At 43.1% G+C, this 17,878-nt stretch overlaps 1 protein-coding gene across 1 annotated transcript; it reads right to left on the reverse strand.

Annotated features, from left to right (window-relative positions):
- Nucleotides 1-6,064: 6,064 nt before the first annotated feature.
- On the reverse strand, nucleotides 6,065-9,674 carry rtn4rl2b (reticulon 4 receptor-like 2b). Its single transcript, XM_056272717.1, has 3 exons — nucleotides 9,465-9,674; nucleotides 7,907-8,133; nucleotides 6,065-7,429 (listed from the first exon to the last, which is right to left on the reverse strand). Exons 1-3 carry the CDS (start codon nucleotides 9,520-9,522, stop codon nucleotides 6,350-6,352), a joined length of 1,365 nt encoding a protein of 454 aa, XP_056128692.1. The 5' UTR covers nucleotides 9,523-9,674; the 3' UTR covers nucleotides 6,065-6,349.
- Between the last annotated feature and the right edge of the window lie 8,204 nt (nucleotides 9,675-17,878).

A 17,878-nucleotide genomic window follows, 5' to 3' on the forward strand; every position in this document is an offset into this window, starting at 1 on the left:
AACTGTGTTTAGAGCAGTACAACAGACGGATGTGAAAGTTTCAACCAGTTTTTCAGTATCCATACAAGGTGACAGACAAGCATTGGAATTTGAAAGTATTTTGGAATAAGATTCAGAGAATTCGAGAGCAGTAGTTGAATGAAAAACACGAGAATAGTGTACAGGACGAGAGAGATTAGGCTGAGTATATGAAATAACAGGCTCAAACACCACAGGGAAATGATCAGAAATGCCAGTATCAAATACTTCACAGACTTGTACAGAGAAACCACGAGACAAAACAAGGTCCAGTGTATGGCCTAAAATATGTGTTGGCCTGGAGACAGACTGTACAAAATTAAGTGAGTCCATAAGGTTCAAAAAGTTTTTAACCATCGGTTTGGATGGGCAGCAGACATGGATGTTGAAATCCCCCAGTACCAACAGTCTGTCACAGCGAGACACTTGATTTGACAGAAATTCAGAAAACTCGTGAATAAAGTTTGTATTGACTTTGGGAGGTCTATACACTAAAACACAAAGTAGGGGGCCATTTAGCTCAATTTTTAGGAGCTGTGCCTCAAAACTAGAAGAGGCATCTATAGGCATAAGTCTGCATTTGAATGAGTTTTTAAAAATTGTGGCTAAGCCACCACCATGTCCACTTGGCCTAGGGGTATTATAGAAAGAACAGTCAGATGGGGATAGCTCACTAAGAGATGACTGGTCACCATTTTTTAACCATGTTTCGGTCACAAATAAAACATCCAGTGCATGAGAAGTAAAAAAGTCATTTAAAATGAAGGTTTTATTTGACAATGACCTGGCATTGACTAGAGCCATTTTAAGTGTCGTTGATGATGTGGTATTGTCCAGTGGAGCCCTTGATGAAACATATTCCAGACGACGGAGATGCGCAAAGTTCCTATTTCCATTCTTATGACAAGTTTTAGTATGCAGTCGGCGAGAGGAAGACCAAACGACGGGAATAGTACATCCATCAGCCGAGATAGTAGAAGCGTTTATTGCACGCTGTTTGCGACTGGAACCCCGGTGTATATAGCGAGGCCGGCGAGCAATTCCAAGAGCAACACAGTGATTATAGAGTCTGGTAGGCAGTTTTGGCCGGGCTTTTGGGTTTAAATTATACAAATCCAGAGACGAATAAAAAAAAGCCATATTATAAATCCACAAGCCTGAAGGCAACAAGGAGACCTGGGACACCGAGCAAAAATCAGTAAAGTCAGAAAAAAGACCCACGACGAGCATCAGAAGAAAAAGCATCCTATCGCGTATGACGTTGTTCGCTGTAAAACTAGCCAGATTTTTTTTTTAAAAACCGTGTTAGCCAGCACACCGAGCAACTAAGCCACTTCACAGCGCAAGTATATGAAAAGGCAACCCTTTCAAAGACCACCTCAGCCAAGACTTACGTATGAACCAGCCACCGATAAACCGAAAGAAAGTGTTAACTTACTCACGGAAAACGGAAGAAGGAGCCCGTTGCACGGTGGCGAAAGCTCGCGTTAGGCAGTTAATCCAGCTTGAAGGGATCATCCAAAACAGTATATGGGATGTCGTTTTGGAGGCAATCAAAACATGAGACAAGGAGAAGAAAAGGTCCAAAGTCCAGATCTCAACAAACATCCGGAGAACAGCGGCAGTCAGGCACGCCAGCGTTCGCTCAACCGGAAAACTCCTGTGTCCTAGTGAAGACGTGTGGTACTGCCACACGTTGATTTAATTATCATTAAAAACAATGCAAATATTGATATTTGTAAAACTCAATGTGTGGCTTTTGACTTTTTAAAGTACACTTTTACACATAAATATCCTGATTTAGGGTTTTAGGTAACACTTTATTTTACGGTGTCCTTGTTACATATGTTACATGTACTTACTGTAGTAATAACAGTAAATTATGCATAATTACATGCAACTAACCCTCAACCTAATCCTACCCTATTCCTATAGTAAGTACATGTAGTTACTTTATATTACTCTGTACTTAAATATATAATTACACTGTAACAAGGACACCTTAAAATAAAGTGTAATCGGGTTTTATTTAGTCATAATAAACAAAAAAAATCGAATTGAATTTTTTATCCGATTAATCGATTAATCGAAAAAATAATCGTCCGATTAATCGATTATCAAAATAATCGTTGGTTGCAGCCCTAGTGTAAACTCTTGATGATATATATTCACTAGTGTACACTCCTGATGATATGTATTCACTAGTATAAACTCCTGATGATACATATTCACTAGTGTACACTCCTGGTGATATATATACACTATTGTACACTCCTGATTATATATATTCAGTAGTATAAACTCCTCCTGATATATATTCACTAGTGTAAACTCCTGATGATATATATTCACTAGTGTACACTCCTGATGATATATATTCACTAGTGTAAACTCCTCCTGATATATATTCACTAGTGTTCACTCCTGATGATATATATTCACTAGTGTAAACTCCTGATGATATATATTCACTAGTGTAAACTCCTCCTGATATATATTCACTAGTGTTCACTCCTGATGATATATATTCACTAGTAAAAACTCCTCCTGACATATATTCACTAGTGTACACTTCTGATGATATATATTCACTGGTATAAACTCCTCCTGATATATATTCACTGGTATAAACTCCCCCTGATATATATTCACTAGTGTACACTCTCTCTGAAGCATTCGCTCATGTACACCATGTGATAAATATCCACTAGTGTACACTATATCTGATATCCACTAGTGTACACTATATCTGATATCCACTAGTGTACACTATATCTGATATCCACTAGTGTACACTATATCTGATATCCACTAGTGTACACTATATCTGATATCCATTAGTGTACACTATATCTGACACACAATCATTAGTGTACACTCCTCCTGATACATTCACTAATATGGTATAATGATTTGTTACTCCAAAATGCCCCTGTCTCCAGTAACATAATGTTATTTGTGGTTCAAACTTTATCTTTTTTTAGTCTCTCCCCACATTCTGTTCGCTCCCTAAATTAATAGTGCTAATGATCTTGCAGATGGAACATTTACACTCATGCAAACACTTGTACTCTCTCAGGCATGACACACGACTGATGATGCACGTCACAGCTACGCCAACACACGTCCATGCAAACAGAACCATCTGGAGGGAGTGTATGAGGGGATGATGAGATTTAGGAAACGAGAGATGACTGAATGGCTGGCTCATGAATGCCTGAATGCAAGTGATTGACACACAAGACAGCAGAACAATGCCGAACAGAAAGCCTAGAACAAACAGCACACAGTGGGAGAATGGAGCAAGTGCGTCTTTGGCGAAGAAACTTCCGGTTGATTTATTTTGAAAGTTTGCATGCACACATATGGCCATAGGAAAGATCTCATTACGACCTCCATTGTTACACATAGACTGGAGTTAGATGAGAATACATGGAGAATTTGCCCAAGCTCCTGTATCTCCAAAGTGTCTCCTTGTGACGGTCAAACATTTCAATATAATATAATCTGCTATCTACATGATCATACAATTATTATTTCATTTCTTTCTCAATTGTTTACTTCAGTTGAAAGCAGTGTCGTGTAAACGGCCGCTAAATTAATAACTAATGATTTTTATGACGGAAATGAATCCAAGATGAACTTACTTATACTGGACAATGACTTTATTCTAGATCTGCTGAACAGCAGAAACAAACTTTGTCTTTTTTATTAATTTCCTGTTTTCACTGAAAGCTGCTTTGAAACAATATGTATTGTAAAAGCGTTATATTAATAAAGGTGACTTGACTTCTAAGGACTTCTTGGAGAAACAAAGCTGTTAGCTAAATTAAACATCAAGTCATTAAATGAGCTGTGAAAGAGCAAACTCTGAGCAATGCACTTTACGTCCAGGGGTTTAGTGTATACTTGTTTTGTTGAGGGGGGTTATCTAATGATATATCAGGTGAGAAATTCTAGATAATAGACAAATGTATGTATCAAGTGATATATCAATGTTAGTTTGTGTTTATTATTTAACTAAAACATGTTCTTACATGCATACTGGCATCTACAGTAACTGAGTACTCTACCCACATAGCAACCTTTTGACGTCCCAGATCCGGCCCACATTTGGCACAAGTGGACTCATGTGCTGATTGTTGATATCTGTGTGTGTCATTGTAGGTTAACTTTTCGTGCTCATGTTTGTTAAAATCTCCTAAAAGATTGTTATAATATTGCTGGATCTCATGCTGCAGTAACACAGGGTTTGTGATGTGAATATATGAATGGTACAACACAATTGTTAGATTCAAAAGACTTCAGTGAATCCGTCTGTCATGATGATTATAAAGCCATCAACAGGTAACCTTCATCACCTGATCTCGTTTCACTTTAGCTTTCTTTGCTGCTTCAAATGTGTTTGACTAACACTGTCACAGCGGCCAAAAAAGACAAAAGATGTAACAAGAGTTAAGAGTCCAACTAATGGAAACACTAATCACTGTTATGGTGACTTCTAATGAAACACATTAGAGTTAAACCCATTAATTCTCAATAAAAGTTTATAGACGTCTGACAGAAATCAAGTCAGTCTGGTTAGTAATAAGTGAAGCTGGTAATGCGGTTTGTGGAGTTGTTTAATCCTCCTCTGCTGAGATCTTGAGGGATTTAATGTCTTTTATCTTCAGGTCATTTGATCTAAGGCTGTGCCTGAAGTCAGTTGTAGTTCTTGTGTTTCTTCTCGTCTCTTTTCATGTTCTCTTCTTTTCTTCAGTGATTCTGCTTGTTAATAGGCTTATTAAGGCTGAGATAACTCCATATTTAATATACACAGATTTTGTGGCTTAGATAAGGTCCAGTTCTGGTTTATTCTTTGCTCTTGGCTGACATGTGGCATTGCTATGGCCTGCTTGTGGCCCAGATCTGGCATACAGGAGTGAGCCACACAAGGGCCGTCATTCCACGCTGCATATGGGCCAGATCATCTTTCCACGTGTGCCAGATCTGGGCCGTCACAATGTTGCTATGTGGGTACTTGGGATTTACATTTTGTTTGTGTTTGTGTGTGTGTGTGTGGCAATTTTTGAATTTTGCAATTTAAACAATGGAGAAAGATTTAAAAATCAGATTGATCACTTCTCCATCACCATCTTGCTCAAACACACACACAACACACACACACACACACACACACACACACACACACACACACACACACACACACACACACACACACACACACACACACACACACACACACACACACACAGCAACAGATCAAATACAGCAATGTGATGGCACTCAATAATATGGCAAAGATAATGAATATTTATTTATTGATTTTTATTTACAAGTTTTTTAAGACAAAGCATGATTGTGTTTGACATGTTGTTCTGTAAACAGCTGAACACGTGCTGACAGAAAGAGATATCTTACACACAGAGAAAACACAGATCTCTCTCCTCAAGTGGTTCCTGACTTCTTCAGGGTGAATTAAACATTGACTTCCTGCTCTAACTTCACCTGATATCCGCAGTGCCTGGCACAACTCAGGTTAACTAACACAACCTAAAGTACTCGACACAGTTTTAACACGTGAAAAACATTAGTGACGGTCTCTGTCAGTTCATTCTTCCGTTAGCTCATCTTTTCATCATATCATTTACAATGGCCCCCCAAAAAATGGATCCAAAATATTCACCTAAAAAAATATCAGTGCATTATATAATAAAATATCAATATGAATGTGTCCAATTAGAATAGCTCTATTGTTTTATCATTTTATAATTGTTTTATAATTGTGAAATGTTGTTTTTTTTGTAAATGTGGTCATTTTAAGTGTAGCTTAAGTAGTTTGAATATAGTATCTGGTGTGGTACCCAACAATCACTCAAAAGACTAAGAGATCTACTGACTAGCATGTTCAGGCTCCTGTTGGAACAGCAAGTCTTTGAGTATGTGCATGTTCCTATTTACACAATGATATGATTTTCATTGATAATTTACATAGTCTCATTTGCTGGTATGAGAGTTTTCCTCTCTGTCTAGAGACTTCCCTCATTGACCTTTACCTCTACTTTCATTTTCCACATGACTCCCTATATTCCTCTTTACTCGTCTCCTTGCCCTGTGTTCTCTTATTCTAGAGAAGAACGTGACTTGAGTAGTGCTGCATGCATGGAGTAGCCCTGTCTCTGTTCTACTGTATGTTGTGTTTCATGTGTTGTTATATTCAGTCTTGTCACCCTTTTCTGCATGGCTGCTTCTATGCATTAATCAGCATAAGCCGATCGCAGGAGAAAGGTAGTGGAGCATAACAAAGGAGGAAGAGGAGGAGAAGGAAAGCTCAGCCGAAGAGCAGATGGAAAGAGAGAGTCAGTGCTGTGAGCGAGAGGAAGGGCAGAAGTGAGGCCGAGGAGGAAGATGGGAGGACGGGAGAGTCGTAACCGGGTGGGCATTCGAGCTCGAAACAGGGGACTGAGGCTGCGTCCTCGTTGCCGTAGTTTGCCCAGTACTCTTCGGGCTCCAGCTTGGGTAAAGCAGCCTCCTCCACTGTGAGGTCATACTTGGAGGAAAAGGAGGGGGATGAAGATGAGGGATGCTTGACTGGAAAGGCCTTCTGGGTCTCGCTGCTCTTGTGAAAGTGGCTCTTGGATGATGAGGCCGGCTTGTTCTTTGAGATCCACCAGCGAGTCTTGGTGCTGAAGGTGGTGGTTGTGGTGCCAGCCATGGATCCTGGGTCAGGCAACGGGCAGAGCGCGAAGTCCAGCTCCCGCAGGAATCTCAGGTCCTGGCCTTTCCTCGGGGCGGGTGAAGAGCAGGTTACGTCTGAGCTGGAGATCCGAGCTTTGCGGAACCACTCCCAGAGCGACCTGGCTTCACATCCGCAGGTCCAGGGGTTGGCGTTGAGCCTGAGGAACTGCACGGAGGACGTGTCCTTCAACACCTGACCCGGCAGCTCCTGCAGAGTGTTGTTGAAGAGATAGAGGATGGTCAATCGGCCCAGGTCGCGGAAGGCCCGTCGGTGGACCTGCCGGATGCGGTTGTCGTGCAGCAGCAGCCGGTCGAGATTCACCAGGCCACGGAAGGCGTTCTCAGAGAGGACGCGGATGCGATTGCCATGCAGGAACAGGTGTGTGAGGTTGACCAGGTCGGAGAAGAGTCCGTCGGGGAGGTGTGTCAGCTGGTTCTCCTGCAGGTAGAGGAACTGCAGGCTGTAGAGCTTGAGGAACAGGTCGGCGGGCAGCTCGGTCAGGTGGCAGCGGTGCATGTGGAGGCTCTGCAAGCGCTCCAGGCCCCTGAACGCCCCCCCGTCCAGCCTGCGCAGGGAAGGGTTGTCACTCAAATCCAGTTCCTCTAGGACACGCAGATTGCTGAAGGCTCCTGCTTCGATCCATGTGATGTTATTGGAGTACAGCCATAGGACCTGCGGATTCAGAAGGTAAAGATTAACCTCTGCTCATATCTTCACCAAAAAACTCAATGAAGTTTACGTAAGCAATAAGGTACTCGAGGCTGTGCTGTATGGTGAATAAGTCATTATTCAAGTCAGGACTTATTCACCACACAGCGCTAACCTCGAGTATAAAAATACTATAAATACGGTTACTGGCTGTTAAAAGGACAAGACATCCCAGCGGACATTTAAACAGATTTTTTAATACAAATATAGGACGAAACAGAATGAAAATGCTATATCTACTGTAAGTGCAGGTACACTCGCTTACTCGATCTCTCACCATACTCTACTCTATAAGCTTTAATGAGCAATATCAATGAGATCAAACATGTGTTTACGTTGCAAAGAGTGGTTGAGAACCGTTGGGTGAAGCGGTCATAGCCGTGTGTTATCGTGAATTAAACACAGCTATTGACCAATCAGAACCAAGGACTGGACCCTCACCTGTGTTTCGAAGCCAAAGGAGTCGGCTCTGAGCTCGGCGATACGGTTGTTCTGCAAGAAGACGCGCTGGGAGTCGTAGGGCACGCCGGTGGGAACAGCGGTGTAGTTCTGAGACTGACAGCTCACAGTCATGGGCGTATGGTAGCACACACACAGCCTGGGACACGCCTGGCCCGGTGCACAGCGACATGCCAACAGCCATACCACCAACCACAGAGACAAACCACCTGTGGAGAGAGAAGAGCACACACTTAACATGAGCTTCATGTTCGCTTGTGAGAGGAAGCGCTTCTACAGTTACTGAAAGTTCTGGAGGGATGCAGACATGAAGATGTCATTTGTCATGCTGGATTAAACATGACGTGACAGATGCTATTTGAGGTATCATTGCTCAGTTAACTAGCCAAAATGTGATATCCAGATATGTCCTGCTTGACGAAAGCCGTTCTGTCCAGTCTGAGACTCTGTCCATCCGGGACATGACAGGACAGTTTGCATGAAACAAAATGCTTGGATTCACTTCAGGTTTGTGAAACCGAACCCAATTCAATTACTGCAGCTCATGAATATTTAAGAGTGGAGCTCACGGTGTCCGGTAACTCTACACAATAACATGGCGCTTAAAGACACGCACGGCGTGAATTAATTATACTGCGTGCATTCATGTGACCAGCACAAGATTTTCCTATTAGTTGACCCATGACCTGGTCACTCCACATCTCTTCTAGAACAAGCTGTACTAATTCACTGCACAGCACTAATGTGGAAAAATTAACTGTGTCCCATTTGTGCATAATTGCGTATACCTGCTTTTTAACAGTTATAATTTTCCCATTGTAAATAAATTATTATTATTATTCTAAATGTATCCTGATTGCATCAAAAGTGTTCATAAAAATGTGTTTTTACACTACAATGTGTATGTATGAATTCTGATTTATTTATTTTTTATAAAATATTATTACAATATAAAAAATATACAAACTGATACAAATTGATTGATTTATTTATATTACATGTATTGGTAACACTTTACAATAAGGTTCATTAGTTAACATTAGTTAATGTATTAACTAACATAAACTAACAATGAACAATACATTTGTTACAGTAATTATTAATCTTTTGTTAATGTTAGTTAATAAAAATACAGCTGTTCATTGTTTGTTCATGTTAGTTCACAGTGCATTTTAATAACGTATTAGTTAATGTTGAAATTAATATTAACTAAGATTAATAAATGCTGAAGAAGTATTGTTCATTCTTAGTTCATGTTAACTAGTTAATAATGAACCTTATTGTAAAGTGTTACCAATTTATTTGTAACGTAAAATACACAATAGTCTGTAAAGTTAGATATGCAATTGAATGTCTTTAAATATGCATCTATCAAACATAAAAAATTATAATGATTAGTGTTTTCAGCTTGTAAGCTTTAAAATGTGACCAAAAAATACAAGTTGTAGGCTATACAATAAATGGCTGTCATTATGCATCCAATAAAATGATGCATAATCATTAAACATTAACTGATAATTACAGTACAAAAGTGACTTACTCTTGAAGGTAAGAGTGTTGGAGGCGCGAGCGCTCCGCGTAGTCGCACGAGTTTCCATCCCAAAATCCAAACCGAGAGCGAGTTAGTGTGCGCGTTCGCGTGCTGCTATCTGCTCTGCCGGTCAGCTCTGGTGCTCTGGTGCTCGCGCTGCTCGTGCTCGACTGCGACTGAGGAGAGCCGCTCACCGGACGCGTTTATAGTCCAGCACGGGCTGCCCACGGACGCGGGACACACGGAAACTCTCGTGCGTAACGCGTGCGCGGGCGGGCGGGCTCGGGGGCGGGGGGAGGAGACCGCGGAGGGGGATGACTAAATAACGTTAACGGGTGTTTTACATACATGACTGTATACTCTAGAGTCGTATTAGTAAACAGGCTAGAATACTGTACAGCCTCATTTGTGAAATCAGTGTGTAGGCTACAGATAAGGTTAACGGAGGAAAACGTGCAGTAGCCTATACTTTAAAAAAAGGCCTACACAAGTATAGATTGTATTATATTGTATTATAGATTATAATTAAAGACTATAATATGCATTAATACAGGTATGACAAATAAAATTATGATAGGAATATATATAGTATACACCAAAGAAATACAAAAAAAAATCAGACATGTGTTTTCACAATATGGATCCTATCCCAAAAGATATGAATGAGATTTCTTATTGATTCCAAACTTGAGTTTAGAATCTTTCTCACATCATGTGTACTCAAATAGTCTCAGCTTTTCCTTACACAGTGGAAGGGGAATAAAAATGTGTTCATTAGAGTGTTCATTAGAGATGACACTGTCCTTCTAATATTCATACACTAGATGGCAGAGTTCATAATGTATAGTGTAACTGTGGCCAGCTAGTGAAAGATGAGCAGGTAAAGCTCACTCTCTGGCCTAAAGAGGGACATTAGTGACGAGGTGGTGTGAGTGAGATCAGTCACATGCAAAAAACCCAATTGGACCCAATTTATCGGGTTTATTTACCCAATTGGATTTTATGCTCATCAACAATAAAATGCCATTATGAATAAAAATATCAATTTGCTGAAGATGCTGATATTCATATGGCCAAAATGCAAGATGAAATCAGTAAGATCTTTATAACAGTAAGTACTGTCTTGTACTTACATAAAATTATATACTGTAAATATCAATACCTGCCAATAAGATGTAAGATGATATTTAAAAGCTTAGTTCTCTTACGAGAGGTTCTCTCGTACTGCGTAATATCTTACGCTAGGGGAAAACCTCTTTTCCACGAGATATTGAAGCCAAAAATTATCCTTAATTTTGAATTAATGTAAAACACGTTGTGGCAGCATGCAGACATAGGCAAGGCGGCTCGCGTGCCTATTGGCTGTCCTGCGGCAACTGCAGCAGCCTATCGAGAGAGGCCCTTGGTGACGTCAGATCCAATGGGGGTGCTTTGCGCCCACTACGTCTCCTTCCGCCAAAGCAGGCGTGGCCTGGGCCTATAAATATAGCTCGATGGGCTGATATAATCAGATTTTTCCTCTCTTCAGCGAAGCTCACGCATCGCTGGATGTGGAGTGAAGAAGCCGCGCCGTCCATAGGCGGAAATCGCGGGGGGGTCGGGGGGTCAGGACCCCCCCTATCTGAGGGTTGTCCCCCCTAAAATATCATTAAAATATATGTGTTGTAAATAAAATAATGATATATTCTTAAAATAATTGTTTAAGAAAAAAAATAATACAAATGCAAACAGGGCAACAACAAAAAAAACGTTTTAAACATTTTGAGTCCCCCCTCCCTTGCCTCACAGTGCTTTGGTCCACTGCCTCCGCCCCTTTTACCTCAGCACCGAGCACCGACACACACACACACACATTCCGGTGGCGGGAGAGATGAACTATGTTTTTGAGTAGTTGTGGAACTCCAGTAAGTCAATGTTATTTTATTCACTTCAAACATCGGATGAAGTGATTATTTTCTCTTTAATATAGATGATGCTGAGTCATTAATAAATCATGTAAAAAAACAAATATATGATTGTGTACTAATGTACTTTTGTCACTGATGTAGTCTGTGTTAGCGATTATAACGTTTACCTAGCTTGTTTAATACAGTATATACCCCCACACACACCCACACCCATAGAGTGTACGCATATACGTGATGTAACGTTAGTCTTGTAGATTAGACTACGTTAGTCCGGGTGCGCATTTAGATTTTAACGCTTTCACTGTGATTTAGTCGGTTTATATAATTTAATTAGTGTTGTGCCTGAACGTGTTCATTGAACGATAGTTCATGAACTCGTTCATATTTTGGGCGAACGTGAACTGAACGTGCTGTATTACTGCCTGATGAACGTTACTGTGAATGCGTTCATTCTGGTGTCTGTGAACGCACGCTCTCTCAGTTTAACTTCGATCAATAGGGTGCCAGATTTCTATAGAGCCTTCCAGGCGAAAACCCGGCAAAAAATTCTTCAAAACCATACATTTTTTGTAAATAAGTTGTTTACACAAAACAACTTATTTACAAAAGAAATGATGGTTTTGAAGAATTTTTTTGGTCAATTTAGTCAGCTTTTTCATTAAACCAGAAAGAAACTTTGAGAAGAAGGATACTGGAACGGTCTCCATGCTACACTAATAATAGTAGTAAGGCTTTCCTCGGTGTACACATATCCTTACAATTTTGCCTGTATTATTGGTGTCCCCTTTAAAAATTGCTCTTGAGAATTGTTATGTTTATTGTCCCCCCCCAACATTTTGATGAAATTTTCGCCCCTGGCGCCGTCTGAGAAAAAGGCTTCTGCGGGCCGAGCCTCTGCATTTGAAGCCGCTGGCCTTCATCTCGCCACCTTCAGTCGCCGTACCTGCTACGCTTTCCGGCGTTTATATCCTTTTACTCTGCCGAGTGTGTGTTCGCCGCTGCGACTCACGCTCTCTCTCTCTATCTGCGTTTCCTGCCTGGGTAAGGATCATGCAGCTCTCGCGCTCGCTGACATCATTGCGAGCTGTTGCCATGGTGACTCTGAGGACTCGCCTGGCATTTTTTCTCAGAGTCTGCACTTCCGCCCGCTATAGTGCCGCGCCGTAAAAAGCGCCGTACTCAGCGGGTCCCCGAGCCTTCACCAGCCCGTGAAAGCTCGCCGGTTCGCCCGCAAGCTTCACCAGCTTCACTCGAGTCGCTCACCGACGGACAATGTCCGCCGCCGCCTCCGCCATTAATGACGACGAGATAGCTGCATCTGTAGAGAAGGTTAGCTGATCTATCCTGGCGTCGGACAGTGAGGATTGGGCGAGCTCTGTGGAACTCCCCCCCTCTGCCCGCCCAGTTGGGTCTGCTTCGCATGCGCCCGCTGCAGTTATGGCTAAAAGCGCAAGTACCACCTCGGACATGGGCCTCCGGTCTGTTTCGCCTCAAGGTCGATCAGAAATGCGTCACAGCTCTGATACCTTGGAGAGCAATCGACTGGTACCAGTCAGGTGTAAACCTGGGGACTTCCTCAAGTGTGAGAGTGGTGTCCACGGATGCCTCCACCTCAGGATGGGGAGCGCTGCTCGAGGGCCGACCGTTCTTCGGCCAGTGGTCAGAACGGGAGAAGCTCCTACACATAAACTGTCTAGAAATGATGGCAGTCGACAGTGCGCTGAGGCGCCTTTGTCCCCGTATAAAAGGGCACCACGTCTTGGTCCGCTCGGACAACATGTCAGTGGTGGCCTACATAAATTGCCAGGGTGGCGTCAGGTCCCGAAACCTTTACAGGCTGACGGAACGCCTCCTGGTCTGTGCTCAGCACAATCTGCACTCATTGAGAGGAGCACATGTGCCTGGTCACCTGAATTTGGGACCAGATAGACTGTCCAGAAACAATGTTCCAGCAGGAGAATGGTTTCTGCACCCGCAGATGGTCCTACTGCTGTGGGAGACATTCGGCAGAGCGGAGGTAGACCTGTTTGCGTCCCAAGAAAACGCTCACTGTCCGAAGTTTTTCTCCAAGAGCAGGGATGCGCTGGCCCACGTCTGGCCCCGCTGCCCCCTCTATGCTTTTTCCCCGTCTCGCTCCTGCCACAGGTATTGGAACGAATCAGGGAAAACGGATACTCAGTGCTACTTGTGGCTCCGCTCTGGAAAAATCAGGCTTGGCTCCCAGTTTTGATACAAGCACTGCCCCATGGCCAATACCGACGAGGATAGACCTCCTCTCTCAGGCCAAGGGCTCGATTTGGCATCCTCGCCCGGAGCTGTGGTCCCTGCATGCATGGGCCATCAACGGGTACCCGCAAACCTCCCAGAGGGAGTGTTAAACACGATCACGTAGGCTAGAGCGCCGTCTACTAGACGCTCTAATCCTCAAAATGGTCTGTGTTTTCTGGCTGGTGCAAAGCCCGAGGCTTTTTACCCCTAGACTGCGGGGTTACGGAAGTTCTCTCCTTCCTTGCTACTGGGTAAGGGCAGAACCCCATCCATGCTCAAAGTTTATGTGGCGGCCTTAGCAGCGTTTACAAAACCCGTGACTGGCCAGTCACTGGGGAAGAACAATCTGGTCATCCGCTTCCTTAAAGGAGCTAAGAGGCTGAATCCTCCCAGACCCCCCTCAGTCCCCATGTGGGACCTTTCCACGGTTTTGGAAGCCATGAAAGGTGCCCCATTCGAGCCAATCCACTTGTCGGACATGAAACATCCGTCATTCAAGACAGTGTTTCTTATGGCTCTTGCTTCAGTGAAGCGCATAGGGGATTTACAAGCGCTCTCAGTAAGCGCGACGTGTATGGAATTTGGGCTAAATGACTCGAAAGCATACTCAAACCAAGACACGGATACGTGCCTAAATCCCTCAACACACCGTTCAGGGCTCAGGTTATTTCCCTGTCTGCCCTGCCGGTTTACAACGAGGAAAAGGATGCGAGCTTCCTTTGCCCAGTCAGGGCATTAAGATCTTATGTGTCTCGCTCGTCTGTTTTAAGACAGACTGAGCAGCTCTTCGTTTCGTTCAGCGGACGTACTAAGGGACTAGCCGCATCGAAACAGAGCCTATCCAGATGGATAGTTGATGCCATAGCGCTGGCATACGCGTCTAAAGGCTTGAAGTGTCCTTTAGGTGTTAGAGCGCACTCCACAAGAGGCATGGCCTCGTCGTGGGCTTGGTCTAGCGGGATAACCGTTGCTTCGGCTACAACGTCTAAAGGCTTGAAGTGTCCTTTAGGTGTTAGAGCGCACTCCACAACAGGCATGGCCTCGTCGTGGGCTTGGTCTAGCGGGATTACCGTTGCTTCGGCTACAACCGCTACAACCACTTGAGCACCGCTTGCTGGTCGATAAAATTACTCCATGGGCAAAAGTAAGACCCATACTGTTACACAGTTCAGGCCGAACATTTTCACCCTGACTGTGTGGAACACTGTTAATGTGATTAGCTCCCTTAGGACGCTAACTTATTGGGAATGACGCTTCTAGCCTCTCTTCTCAGACTCTTTGTGAGTCCCTGGTGATTATGCACTATATGAGCCCCGGGCACCTGCCCTTGGGACTTTGGTGTTGGATCCCAGCACGCACGGCATTTCACACTGTGTTCCCCTAGCGTAAGATATTACGCAGTACGAGAGAACCTCTCGTAAGAGAACGTACTTGGTTACTAACGTAACCTCGGTTCTCTCTAGAAGAGGGAACGAGTACTGCCTATCTTTACCGTGCCTGCAACATGCTCTGGTTCCCTTCGGCGATGAAAAAACAGATTATATCAGCCCATCGAGCTATATTTATAGGCCCAGGCCACGCCCGCTTTGGCGGAAGGAGACGTAGTGGGCGCGAATCACCCCCATTGGATCTGACGTCACCAAGGGCCTCTCTCGATAGGCTGCTGCATTTGCCGCAGGACAGCCAATAGGCACGCGAGCCGCCTTGCCTATGTCTGCATGCTGCCGCAACGCGTTTTACATTAATTCAAAATTAAGGATAATTTGTATCCGTTTTATGATCGAAGCTCTGTAGTTTTAAAACATAAATGCAATGCAATACAATGATTATTGAGAGATGAACAAATAAACCTTCTTCAAAAGCCTGATGATCATATTTGATACTCATGATTTTTTTAATATATAATGTTTGGATAATCAGGTAAACCGGAGCAGGTTCAGTCCAGTAAGTGTTCATCTTGAAATATTTCTAACAATATCAAAGTGTTGATATGTTTACTTGATAAAAATCAGTGCAGATCTCACAGCAGAAAGACACGAACTGAAGGAGGACATTGGTACAATTATACTAAAAGATTTTACTTGATAAAACAGTCTGAAGTATAGTAGACTGTAGAACTACTGAGGCCTTGGAAATGTGTGTATCAAATGTGTAGAGTAGGCATTATAGGGTTAACCTGAACTGAATCAAAATATTTTAGGATAATATTTTACGAAAAACAATTTTTTTTACGTATTATCAACTGGCCAGAATTTTGAGATCGCAATAGACGTGAAGGACTTTAATGCGTCAAGAACCATTTAGTTCTTTACAAGTAATTAGTACGATTTTAAAATGTATACGATGTTTAATAAGGATCCAATGCAGTGTTGACAGAACCGGGCTAATATGGTCATACTTCCTGGTTCTGGTCAGAACTCGAGCTGCTGCGTTACCTCATGTAGGCTAAACCTTGCTCCAAGACGCTATCAGTCCGCTTCAGATATGTGTCTGCATTGGGTCAGTAACTAGTTGGCATGTCTGTTCTTCCTATGTGGAGTAGCGTATCGAATTAATTAGAGTATAAACCCTTTAGTTTAAATGTGCTCATGTGAATAGCTTTTATATACAGTAGTTCTGTTGTTTTTTGTTTAGTTTTTTCTCTGATTAGACAATAAATTATTCTATGTGTTTGTCGTGTATACTAATAGTCTGTCAATCATCATTTGACTGCCACCCTCAGGCTGAATAACACAACTTTCTGCCAAAAGTGTGTCTGATATGTTCATCGATTAGGATATAAAGCTTACAAAATGTTATCATAATCTAGCACTAAGACCCAGAATCTGCCCTATCTAAATTTATGGCCAGGAGCCGCTACTGTTTTCAAGGACTTTAAGTTTGTCTTTATTATTTACTGTTTCTTTTGTTATGGTTACTAAGCATGTTTCCCTTTCGATGGAACTCAACGCCGCGTCAGCTGACACAATGGGGACGTGTCCCACAGGACCAGGGGTGCTCCTCAATATCCCTCTTTGTTTCCTCGCTCCTCCGTCCTCCATCCTATTGTCAGGATTCCACCAGCTTCACTCACTCCTCCCACTCGTTCACAGTCCCCTGAGTTTTAATTACCATCACCTGCACCTCATCAGTTCACCTCCCTATATATTCAACTCCTCTTCACACACTCAGGAGTTTGGTCTCGTCTCTACATGACACTACAGACTATCATGCTACTTACCTGCAACTTACCCGCTACCTACCTGAGTACCATCCATCAATCACCTGCTAACCTTCACACGGAAGTACAGTCTCCAGTCTCCGGTCATTAGCCTGTTCCCTGTGACTCTCCATCCGCATCTGTAAACAAGGACTCTGGTTATCCTTCAGCTAAGTTCCATCCTGAATATCGTCTGCTTGCATAGTCACCATATCTCTGTCTGGATCTGTGACCTGTAAATAAACACTATTTCACTTACCACCTGTCTGACTCCTGTTCCATCCGTGACACCTATGACCCGGAAACCAATCGAGCTCAGCCATCTTGAAGGACAATCTCTAATTGCACCGCGAGGAGGCAAGGACCAAGGAGTCGCGGATCGAGGAGTCGAGGATCAAGGAGTCGAGGAGCCGAGGATCGAGGAGTCGAGGATCAAGGAGGCGAGGATCGAGGAGGCGAGGATCAAGGAGTCGAGGAGCCGAGGATCGAGGAGTCGATGATCAAGGAGGCGAGGATCGAGGAGGCGAGGAGGCGAGGATCAAGGAGTCGAGGATCGAGGAGGTGAGGATCGAGGAGTCGAGGATCAAGGAGGTGAGGATCGAGGAGGCGAGGATCGAGGAGTGAGGAGGTTTCCAGTGGAGTCATGAGCGAGGAGACACGGGTGTATCCTATGCGGAAGAGTTTTATCGACTAAACGTGACGCAAGTTTAAATTCTCCTCCCCCTTCACATCTATCCCAATAATTTTAATTTATACTTTAATGTTGTAATTTATATAAACCACACATCTCACATATTTCAACAGGGTATCTTGTTTTATTATTATTTATTATGAATATCTTAAATAACCAAACTAAGACAACATAAGGGCAGATCCTTTGAGCGCAGCTGATGACGCTGTGAAGTGACGCTCGAGTGATCAAGTATTCCAATGTATAAAAAAGCTTTCCTTCGTTTCCTCCGTCCTCCTTTTCTTCCCTTGCAGCCTTCCCTCGCATCCTACAGGGTTGGAGCTGAGACGCGAGGGAAGGAAGCGAGGAGGCACAAATA

Source organism: Rhinichthys klamathensis, unplaced genomic scaffold (assembly GCF_029890125.1).
Source record: "Rhinichthys klamathensis goyatoka isolate OS25496 unplaced genomic scaffold, OSU_Roscu_1.1 h1tg000347l_1, whole genome shotgun sequence".
Classification (NCBI taxonomy): domain Eukaryota; kingdom Metazoa; phylum Chordata; class Actinopteri; order Cypriniformes; family Leuciscidae; genus Rhinichthys; species Rhinichthys klamathensis.

Excerpts from the sequence above, each read along its gene's own strand:
- rtn4rl2b (XM_056272717.1), bottom strand. The coding sequence starts at position 9,522 with ATGGAAACTCGTGCGACTACGCGGAGCGCTCGCGCCTCCAACACTCTT. Across the intron at positions 8,134-9,464 it reads CAACACTCTTACCTTCAAGA|GTGGTTTGTCTCTGTGGTTG; the intron begins GTAAGTCACTTT and ends CTCTCTCCACAG. Across the intron at positions 7,430-7,906 it reads CCTTTGGCTTCGAAACACAG|GTCCTATGGCTGTACTCCAA; the intron begins GTGAGGGTCCAG and ends CTGAATCCGCAG.